This window comes from Thermobia domestica, chromosome 12, assembly GCF_964235325.1.
Source record: "Thermobia domestica chromosome 12, izTheDome1.hap1.1, whole genome shotgun sequence".
In the NCBI taxonomy this organism is placed as follows: Eukaryota; Metazoa; Arthropoda; class Insecta; order Zygentoma; family Lepismatidae; genus Thermobia; species Thermobia domestica.
The window spans coordinates 59,854,070-59,866,077 of record NC_137465.1 but is presented as its reverse complement, the minus strand read 5'-3'; the positions used below and the strand labels follow the sequence as shown (position 1 = coordinate 59,866,077).

General features: G+C 35.4%; 1 protein-coding gene across 1 annotated transcript in view; it reads left to right on the top strand.

Annotated features, from left to right (window-relative positions):
* LOC145666474 (centrosomal protein of 120 kDa-like) overlaps positions 1 to 12,008 on the top strand; it is a 117,155-nt gene that overhangs the window by 27,825 nt on the left and 77,322 nt on the right. The window contains exons 5-6 of the mRNA XM_081733728.1: positions 565 to 678; positions 5,862 to 6,053. Of these exons, the coding sequence (XP_081589854.1) occupies positions 565 to 678; positions 5,862 to 6,053 (306 nt within the window). The remainder of the gene's footprint in view (positions 1 to 564; positions 679 to 5,861; positions 6,054 to 12,008) is intronic.

Here is a 12,008-nt window from a genome sequence, read left to right as displayed (position 1 = left end):
GGCCATTATATAAATCCACGTCATTAACGTGTACTGTGCTTTGGTAATGATCATCTTCAATGCTCGGTTTCCTGTCACTGAAAATTCTTTCATTCACTGTTACTCACGCGACACACACACACATACAACCTTGGCCATTTCTGCCAACTAATTGCATACTCATAATTTGTCCTCTGAAGCAGTGAAGTGTCCCATTTTGCATCACCACTATTTGCTCACTTTAACAAATGCCTCCGTTCTACCTTGCCTGACGTATTGCAAACGAAAAGTTGAATATTATGTGTGGTCTAAATTGAGATTACGAAAAGACATTGAAGAACACATTACAATCAGTCTTAAAACTGTATTAAAAATTGTAATGCCGAACAGACAAGTGTAGTAGTATAGTGACGTGTAAAAAACGGAAGGTGAATGTTTTAAATAGCTAGAATTCGTTAAGCTCTCTGTTGTCTTGATGCATTGCATTTTTCTTCAAATGTTGCTATTTATGTTATGATGATGATGACAGATGATCGTAATATTTGTTCATAGCTTTCGTCTTAATTTCAAACCATTTGCTTGCAGGTTAAAGACCAATGGTATAAAGTGCTGGGAACCAAGACGGAATTCAGAAATAGTGGGATGGAGATGCTTTTGTGTCTTCGAATTGAAGACGCGGAGACTAGGCAATTGAAGAAGGTAAATATAATACAAAGAAACTTTTATTTATTTACGATAGGAAAGGACACTTCTTTCCTTCAGCTACTTCATAAAATAATAAACACAATATTAAGACAGATCGTGCGTAAAGAACCAAATATCTGCTATAACTTGGGGTAATCACTTCGTTATAATAATAATTCAGAAAAGTAAGAAAATACTGTTTGAGTTTATTGATAAGATTGCTTCTCAAGCAACTTACATTATAATAATGCTTTAAGTAACTATATTATCATTATATAATAGAATTTTAAAATATTTATAACAATAAAGTGTACTCTTGGAACAATTTTAAGAGGTCACAAGGCAAACATACACCAAATTAGATTATATCAATGTTACTAGGGAAAGGCATATTGCGGAAGTTTTGGAGATTTATTTTATAATATTTTTAATGTTAAAGTTAAAATGCTGGAAGGTGCAGTAATTAGTATCCCCAACAACAACAACATAACAATTCCAGGTATACAGGTAAGTTAGGCTATTAAAGTAATAGGTAAACTTCGACCCTTAGCATTTTTAGGAGCAGACAACATTCTTAATTACATAATCAAAGCATGTTCGAAAGAAATAGCTCCAGCATTGGCAAAAATTATAACGTCTCATTAAGAACTGGAACATTTCCATCTAAATGGAATCATGTACATGTGGAACCTGTTTACAGGAATAATGTCAAAGTGAATCCAAACAATTACAGGCCAGCGATCTTATTGAATGTTTTAATTTTTTAAAGTATTATTCACGGACATTTACTTTTTAATATAAAAAGTATATTGCATGAATCTCAGCATGTTTTTAATGAAGGAAATCCATTGTGATTTGTCTGCGAAATAACTGATTATGTCGATCACACACTGAATAAAGGTCGCAAACGGATGTGATATACAGGGTGTATCAAAAAGGACGTTACAACTTTGAAAACTCGTATTGATTTATTCATTTATCTTACAGGTATGGTTTTAGTGACATTTTGTAGCAAAATACATCAAGTTTTTTACCTTATACCTAAAGAAATTCAATGTTGATTTTATAGGACCGTTTACAAAGCTTTGTCTCACTTGCTCTATAATGTCTTCAGATGTACGGGGACGACTTGAAAATTTGTTGCGTCCTACCGAACTGCCAGTCTTAATAAAACACTTACGCCGCTGATAAATAGTAGGCCTACTGGGAAGATCTTTACTATACTTTGTACGAAAATTGCGTTGCACAATTGTCACAGACTTGGATTCTTCAAATCAAAACACACAGCTAGCACGCTTGGAACCAGTAAAGGCAGCCATCTTTGCTGCAACTAACGCTAGCGTTTGTGGTGGCTTGTTTCTGATCTAGTGTACTACGTGAGTCAAAACTTGATGTCTTTCGCTACAAAATGACACCAAAATCATGTCTCTAAGATAAATGAATAAATCAGTATGAGTTTTCAAAGTTGTAAAATTCTTCTTCATACGTATATTGATATGAGTAAAACCTTTGGCTCAGTAGATCGACATCTACTTTTAAAGAAATTGTCAAACATGGAAGTATTCCCTTTGTACCAATATTTTTTTTAAACTTATTTTACACGTAAAACATACAGAATTAAAATAGACTTGTCAACAATGGAATTACTCAATGTCCTTTGAGACCATTACTATTTACAATTTTTATTAATGATCCGCCAACAATTTTAAAGCATTTTAATGTTTTACTCTGTCCTGATGATAGTAAACTTTTTAGAATAGTAAATAACATTAAGGTCAATATTATGATACAAGTTGATTTAAGTAGAAGTATTGTAAGGTGTAAAACAAAATGGTAGGAACGTAAATTGTTTAAAAACTATGTATATTACGTACAGTAATAAATCTCATTAGTACATTAATCAGTGTGAAATGCAGGGCAATATTTTGAAAAAGGTTGATAAAATCAGAGATCTAGGTAGCGAAGCGAAGAGAGTAATAGTCTATCTATTTAATCAATGGCCTGTTTTTGTCAACCGGACACAAATTTTAATAGTTTTTGTAGTGGCAAGAGAAATTATCGCGATAAGTAATCCCGAGGATCGAACCTGGTATCCACTCAACACCCATGAACAGATAGCTCCGCCAAAATTCAACCTTATAACAAGCAAGAACTATCCATACATAAATGTTGTTTCCCTGCGAGTTACGATGTTATTGAAACAAAACGAAGTTTTGTTTCAATCACACCGAAACAACTACAACAACTACTATATCAAAGATTATATTAAGATGGACATTGATGAAACTGACTGACGAACTACGCACAAATTATGAAATTTAAGGATACGTATGAAGAAAATGCACACTGATCTGATTTTCTGTATTTCCTCTTAAATGTTGTCCCTTTCTTACAATTTCATACTTACGATCAATTAGGTACAAATTAGGATAAAAATTATAGTAACAACTTATAAATGTTCAATTTTGTTTCACCGCAATACAAGTACAGTTAATGAGCAGGCCATTGCTAGCACAATGAATGTCAGTTCTCCCGCTCTTACTGCTCACATCACTCAGCTCCGCCCATAGGTTTCGTACGCAAGCAAAAGTTCGTCTGCTATAGCACGTCTCATTGGCTGTGACGTTCTCATGACGTAGCAGCAGTTTAGATGAGAACGTGTTACAAAGGTGGTTCTCACGGTAAAGCTTGAGAAAGAACAATGAGTCATTGAAACAGAAAAGGAAGATAAATGAAAATTGATAACTAAAATGCACTTATAAGCTTCACTGCTATAACAGAGCTGCAGAAAATAAAAATGAATGCTTCCAGATTTTGTTGGAAATAAAAATCATTATAAAATATACTTCCATACAAGTTTGTTGGTAAGGTTAAAATTAGAATATGCATCAGTAATGTGGAGTAGCTTAGCACAGAGACTTGTGAACAAGTTTGAAATGGTTCAAAAACGCCTTATTAGAACGTTGAGTTTTAAGTTAGATTTTGATTATTATTTCAATTCATCGGACTACTGAAGAAAATATTTTAAACTTGAATCATTAGAAGGCAGCTGGAATCGAATTTTGGGGAAAAGATATTTGACTACTGCTGTTATGAGGACTATATTTAATAATAATAATACATAAAAAAAGTTGAATTAAAAGTCCCAATATATGGTACAAGGGCTAGAATATTTTCAACCCAGTGACATGAAACATACTTATCACAAGGCTTTTAACTATCTACAATAACTGAATATATTAGAATTATATTTGATTTTATTTCTTAATATGTTTTAGAAATTGACGCTGACTATATTATCAAAGCTTATTTTATCTGTATATAGTACTACAATACTAATATTGAATTGTAAGACTAGGTGAGATGCTGTACTTTTGCTTTCGTGTATTCTGAGTACTTTAATAAAGATTGATTATTATCATAACTAATCAAAAATAATATTTAACTTATTATTTTTGCGGATAGATCTGCATTAAGCCTATACTGAAATGAGACGACAAATAGTGAAGAAAAGACCCTGTTTTCAAAGAATTTAGTTTAAGAATAACTAAGAAATAAAGTAATTATATATCTAATGATGCATCTTCAGTAACCGTTCTGAAGAAAAGAACAATAATATGTATATTACTTATGGAATCATCGGTTGGTTGCTGCGTTATTCTTCTGAACAGGTTCAAAAAGCAGTAATACAATAAAAATGCCATTTTCATATTAGAATACGTGTATTTTGTGCTTTTTTCTGCATTTTGTCAAATCATCGTGGGTATTTAGTGCTTTCAGTGGGATATGTTTCTGTAGATAATAATTGTGTATTTACTGAATATCACAAATCTGGAATCGTAGGAAAATTGGTAGGTATTCGAAGTAATTTCCTTTATTCTTAATACTCAGATGCACTGGATGCCCCATTCCATTAACATTCAGATGAGGGTGGCAGGATCAATCTGCCTTCAACCGTGTCGAATAGAATGAATAAATAACTGAGTGAAAGGAACTCGCTGTGATTCTACATATTTGAAACATTTTATATCCCTTAGTAATCAAATCGCTAAGGCGCATGTTTTCTGTTCTCTGGTACTGGGTACTCAATGCGTTGTCGCCATTATTATTTAACTTTGTGCTGGAATACGCCATAAGGAAAATCAAAGATAGCAGCCAGGGGCTAGAGTTGAACGGTATTCACCAAGTTATGGCATATGCTGATGATGTAAATTTAATAGGGACTGATAGGAGAACAGTAGAAATAAATGCAGAGATCCTATTAAACGCTTGCAGGGACATGGGTTTAGAAGTAAATGCAGAGAAAACTAAATACATGGAAGTGCGTCGGGACCGTAATACTGCAAATTGTGGAGGCGTTAAAATATTAAATAATACTTTTGATAAAGTGGATACTTTCAAATATTTAGGATCAATATTAACAGACGAGAATCATATTCACGAAGAAATTAAATGTCGACTAAAAGCAGGGAATTCGTGTTACTATTCGGTTCAAAATCTCTTGTCGTCGCGAATTCTGTCGAGGAATTTGAAGCTTAAAATATATAAAACGATAATCATGCCTGTTGTTTTGTATGGTTGCGAAACATGGTCGCTTACTCTGAGGGAAGAACATAGACTGAAAGTATTTGAGAACAGGATCCTGAGAAGAATATTCGGACCCAAGAGGAACGAGAATGGGGAATGGCGGAAGCTTCATAACGAGGAACTACATAGTTTATACGGTTTACCCAACATTGTTAGGGTCATCAAGTCTAGGAGGCTTAGGTGGGCTGGTCATGTAGCTAGAATGGAAGAAAGTAGAAACGCTTTCAAAGTCTTGACTGGTAGACCTATAGGAAAACGACCATTAGGAAGACCTAGGCGCAGATGGGAGGATAATATTAAGATGGATCTCGCAGAGATAGGAATACAAAGTAGAAACTGGATGCAATTAGCTAAGGATAGAAGTCAGTGGAGAGCTTTTGTGAACGCGGTACTGAACCTCCGGGTTCCATAGGCCATAGAGTTAGTTAGTTAGGTACTAGGTTCTATTCCCGGTGAAGGTATTGGAGATATGAACCCGGCAAGTGGTTTGAATTCTAGTTAAATCAATATTTCCTCTTTCAAATATACTCAGTACTGAAAAGGATCGTCAAACTTAATGCAAGTAGTCAATTTTAATATCTTATATATTTTTATACATTTTTTTTTTTCAGACGACTGCAAAACAAGGTTTAACTCCGGCTGTTCTGCAGAGCCAACCTTTAATGTTATCAGCATCATGGCCAAGTGAAATAACAGTGGAACTCATTGAAAAGGATGGATATATTCAGATGGGTCCAGCAGATGTGTGTGTCGATATGTTCCAGCTGTCGGTGATTTTAGGAACAGCCATCAACTTGGGTATGGTAAGAATTCAAATAGTTAGTACATATTTTAGTAGACTTATCGTAAACCTTTAATCAAATCATTTTATTATTATATTTATTATTATTATTATTATTATTATTATTATTATTATTATTATTATTATTATTATTATTATTATTATTAGGTGCGCTTAACCATACCAACAAGTTTTTTTTCATTATATAATGGAAACCATGAGATGTGATTGAAACAACAATGTATGTTTATGCAATTATAATAATAATAATAATAATAATAATAATAATAATAATAATAATAATAATAATAATAATGTCAAGGTATGAGCTATACAACTTCGCAAATAGTGAAATACGTTTCTCTGTAGAGCACCTTCGTGGCTAAGCGGTTAGCGTACGCGCCTTTGGCGTGGGAGACCCGGGTTCGATTCCCGGCGGGAGTTCATGTGGTTCGGATTCCACGTTAATCAGTAGGTCCACGTGTCATATAGCCTCGCTGCTGACGTAAAACTCAAAATCACCACGTTTCTCTGTAGGGTGTTTCAAAGCAACACGACAACGTTTGGGAGGTGATTCCTGACACCAAGATGACACAAACAGTATAGACCAACCTGGGTGCACAAATGCTTTCTTTCGGAGTTATAGGCTGCCAAAAACTTGAAAAAAATTAACTTTAAAGGTCCATAGCTCCAATACCATTGGACCTACCGTAGTCGGGTCAAGACTTCACTTAGGAACTATGTGCCCTATCCAAATATCCATGTTTGAGAATCCTGCGGCACTTCCGCAACAATTTTTATAGAATTAGTTGTTGAGTACTTCAAATTATATGCCCGTAGCCAAACTACCTCTATAAAAATTGTTGCGGAAGTGCCGCAGGATTCTCAAACATGGATATTTGGATAGGGCACATAGTTCCTAAGTGAAGTCTTGACCCGACTACCGTAGGTCCCATAGTATTGGAGTTATGGACCTTTAAAGCTAATTTTTTTCAAGTTTTCGGCAGCCTGTAACTCTGAAAGGAAGCATTTGTGCATCCTGGTTGGTCTATACTTTTTGTCTTATCTGTGTGTCAGGAATCACCTCCCAAACGTTGTCGGTGTTGTTTTGGAACACCCTGTATAGGTACCTAAGGTCGATACCGAGATCCAATAACCGAACCAGCCATCTAGGGTTACTCTCAAGGTCAAGAGGTCAAATTAATGAAAATTTTTCTAAAATCTATAGAAGGAGACCTATACGTTACGGTGACCTTAAAAAGGATGTGTAAGCAGATGACGTAAACTTGCCTCTACAAAATACAAACACCCATGGATCACATTGAAGAGTAGGAAAATTATTTTTTTCTAGGATATCACTATTTGTGCTTGAAAAGTTTTTATTATTATTATTATTATTATTATTTAGTGCTAGATATTAATAATGGTTTACAATAACATAAAGACAATAGATGGTTTTCAAGTTAACAAATATTATTTACATTCACTAAGGAATATAAAACCATCGCGCTAACAGTTGTATCGTACCACTACAAAATTGTGTCATTATTTGGATACGATACTTATATATCTTGTTATCATTTCATGAGAAAGGTATTTCGCGACAAGTAACTAAAATGTTGCGAAAAGGACAAATATATTGCACAATCTGTTGTTATATTGCCATCTGTGTATGAGAGCTCACTGAGTTGAGGGACAGGTACTCCAAGTCTTGCTCTGTGATACAATTTGTGAATTAGTTGCTTCAATCTTTCGATGCGTGTGTTATCTGCCATACCATACGGGTGGCGAGCACCAAACTAGTATAAATTACTCTTGTAGTAACTCTTACTTCTTTAGTCTGGGGGGCCGCGGTGGCTCAGTGGTAGAGCGTTCACTTCTGGTGCTTGGGATCCCGGGTTCGATCCCAGCCCCCGCCAAGTGGACTTTGTGGTGGACAAACACCGTGTGCGTGGGTTTCTTCGGGGTTCTCCCGTTTCCTCCCACTTTCTTCATTCCAGCATTTCATTCATCACTCATAATCACCGTCTCCTTTAGCCTAACCGGCATAACCGTGGGACGTAAAACTAAAGATTTCATTTCATTTTTTCTTTAGTCTGGACTACTTTAGTAAATTACTTCCGTAGTAATATACTCTTTTAGTAACTGTTGGAGAGCTCAATTTCTCTTTACTTCTTTAGTTGTAACTAAAGTAGTAACGCCTTTTTACTAAAGCCTTTTTACTAAAGAAGTAAACCATTTCTGCACACTGCAGGTACATGCATTTCGTTTCCTGTCGAAAAATATTGATTGTCGGCAGACATTATTGCATCACCTTTTAACAATAATATCGTGTTACCGTAATTTATGCTAGAAAGGATTAATATTTAAAGAAATTAAATACTGTTGTATTAATAATAAGATCGGGGTATTATGAAAAAGAAAAGTGGTATTAATATAGGTATGAATCTATTGTTCAATGCTTAACCCCACCATATACAGCTACCACTGTTCATTATTGGTGGGTGACACGTGTTAATTTAAGCGGCATCATTTGCAACTTGAGATACGAGCTAACAGCAACATGGAGGTAGTCAAGGACAATTTAAGTGTTAAGAAACATTCAAAAAACATACCAGAAAGTGAAAAAGAGCGGTTTGCTGAAATAATGAAAAAGTACATAACTATTATTGAATCTAAAAAGCACGATGTCAACATCCTAAAAAGGAAAAAGGATGCCTGGGAAAAAATACACGTTGAATATAACGCAGAAGCTGTTACACAAAGATCACAAGAGCAGCTTAAAGTAATTTGGAAGGACATGAAAGCGAAAGCTAAGAAACTGAAAGCTAAATGTCATCGAAAACAATTCCAAACTGGCGGTGGAGTAGCTGAGACGAAGATGGACGATATAAGCCAAATGGTAGTTGGTATGATCCCACAAGTTTTCGAGGGGATAACTGGAGTTAACGACAACGATGCAACTGAAGATAATGTGGTCCTTTCAAGCAGCATCGATGATGATAAATACTCTGAAGACAATGAAACTGCTGAAGGTGAAACTTTATCCCATAGTCATGAACCTCGGCTTGCATTCTCTGGTGGAAGCTTATAAGAAGATGAACCCATGAAGAAAGGCAGAGAGCATGCGACTGTTGTAAAGAACAAGAAGTTGTTGGAGAAAGCAGGCGAGCTTCATTCGTTAAAAATGCGCCTAATACGAGAGGAATACAATGCAAAAATGTTGTTAATTGAAAGACAAAGAGAAATAATGGAAGAAGAACATAACCTTAAAATGGAAATTTTGAATAAGTTCAAGAACGAAATGCAGCAAATTTCAGGTTCCAGTTCTTCAGGCAATGTGTTCAAGAAATTTATGTTTTTGTGAATAAATATTTTTATATGTATAAACATATTTTATTTTTTCCATATTTTTCCAATGGTTAATATGTTTTTGTTTTTCACATGACATAATATTTGTGTTTATTATTTCAGCATAAGTACATATATTTTTTCTAATTACCACATAATAATATTCATTTGTATTTGCAAAATTATAAAAGTAGACATCTTATTTTTCTTAGAAATAATAAAAACATTTTTATTGTAAATAATTAAAACATGTTTATTGTATAACTTTGTGTACTGAAGTAAAAAAATAAAATGTAAATGTTAATCCTCTAATTGCACAAAAAAAAACAACTAAAAAGAGAGTATAACTCAAATCTAAAAAAAAAAAAAAAAAAAAAAAAAAAAACTATACATAATATTATAAAATTATACATAAATAAAATGGGTCACATTTCACTGCAGAAGTGACAATCCAGTGCCTTATTTATCCATTTAAAAAGGAAAAGTCTTTACACTAACTTGTTATTTTAGTAGGAAATTAGGTACAATTTTAATTAAAATAATTAAGTATTATAGACCTTCTGACAGCTTGCCCTGCAGCATCTGCTTCTGGCTGAAGTGCATATTGGTCGATGTCATTCACGTCCACAGCATCAGGGTGAAACACATCTCCAACTTCTATTCCAAAGTTGTGTAGAACTGCAGCAGCCACAATAACATTCCCGCACTTGTTTGGTTTATATCGCATTGTTTTAGTGAGAATTTGAAAACGTTTCTTCCAAACACCGAATGTACGTTCTATTACACATCTTGTAGCAACATGGGCTCTATTGTAGCGTCGTTCGGCTCCCGTGTGGGGTCGAAACGCAGGAGTCATAAGATGCTTGGAGAGAGCATATCCACTATCTCCAACAAGCAACCCATCATATTGTCCATTTTCGAATTCTGCAGCAACTCTACTATTGTCCCAAATGCGCGTATCATGCGTAGACCCGGGCCAACGGCTTACCACGTTCAAAATCTTCATATTGGCATCACAAATGATTTGTGTATTGATAGAAAAGAAATTTTTACGATTTCTGTATAGTTCTGCATGTGCTCCAGAAGGACAAAGTATGGGTATATGTACACAATCTATGGCCCCTATGACATTTGGGAATCCACCACTTCGATAGAACTCCCTTTTGTTCTTTGTTATATTTTCCTGGTTCTGTGGCATGGACACGTACAGTGGCTTTAAGGCAATTAAACTGTTTATAACACTGTTAAAAGCTCTTCCAGCAGTAGTATGATGGATGTTAATGAGATCCCCTGCTACGATTTGATAAGTACCAGTGCGAAAGATTCGCAATCCACAAAGAAGTTGCAGCCTAGGAGACAAAGCACGGTTCCTATCAGAATTATGCTGCAGTAACGGCTCTAACATACCAAGCAGCGACTCAAAAGATTCCTTACGAAACCCAAACCGCTCTTTGAAATCATTGTCGCTATACATCGCAAATGGGTCTCTTCTCTCCATTAAAACTCTCATTCTTGGGATGTCTACCTCTTCCTCCATCTCCATATATTCTTCATAGTCCAGGTAATCCATCGAATTCGATATTAACACGCAGAAACCAAAGAACACACCTTACTCTCTAACTTTACTCCTACTACTGCTTAGGAGTAAATTTTGGACTTATTTGCTCCTTAAGTTACTAATTTAGTAGCGTACTCTTTGATGGTGCTCTCCACTAGTTATGGAGTAAATAAATTTACTTCTGTAGTAAATGAAAAATTTACTCCTGTAGTAATTTACTTCTTTAGTTCAGTACTCTCGACTGGAAGTCGCCGATTTCCTTCTCTTTTAGTAAATTACTGCTTTAGTTTCACTTACTCTTGGTTGGTGCTCGCCACTGATTATTCCAACTCGATTACGTTGTTGATTCCAAAAACTAAATAAAAGTGTACATCATCGGCGTGAGGGAAGAAGGTCAACTGTGACTGGGTAATCCTTTCATCACAATATTGATGTATGTCATCGTACTCAAATGTCGAAACTGGGGGCGCGGTGGCTCAGTGGTAGAGCGTTCACCTCCGATGATTGGGGTCCCTGGTTCGATCCCAGCTCGCGCCGTGTGGACTTTGTGGTGGACAAACACCGTGCTCGTGGGTTTTCTTGGGGTTCTCCCGTTTCCTCCCACTTTCTACATTCCACCACTTCACTCATCATCATCGTCTCCTTTAGCCTAACCGGCATAATCGTGTAAAACTTAAAGATTTAATTTTTTCAAATGTCGAAACATTGTACAGCTTCATCAGCAAACTTCGTTGAAGACAGAATAAATACTATAGGGCAGAGTGAAAACGTCGGCCAATTATTCGAGTTGAGTTAATTTTGAGTTTAACGTCCCACACAGCAGTGAGACTATATAAGACGTGGACCTACTGATTAATGTGGCATCCGAACCACACGAGCCAATTATTCGAATGTCGGTTATCATTTATGTATCCGATCAACATATAAAAATAAATATCGATCACAGAAGTTGGCACGTCCCAGGCTGGCTCCAGGAAAGATAAAACCTCTGAAATTGGAGGAGCCACTCTTACGTCGTCATAAAAGTTGAATTCTCTTGTAGATGTAATTGCTGGGAGGAGAGAGAGG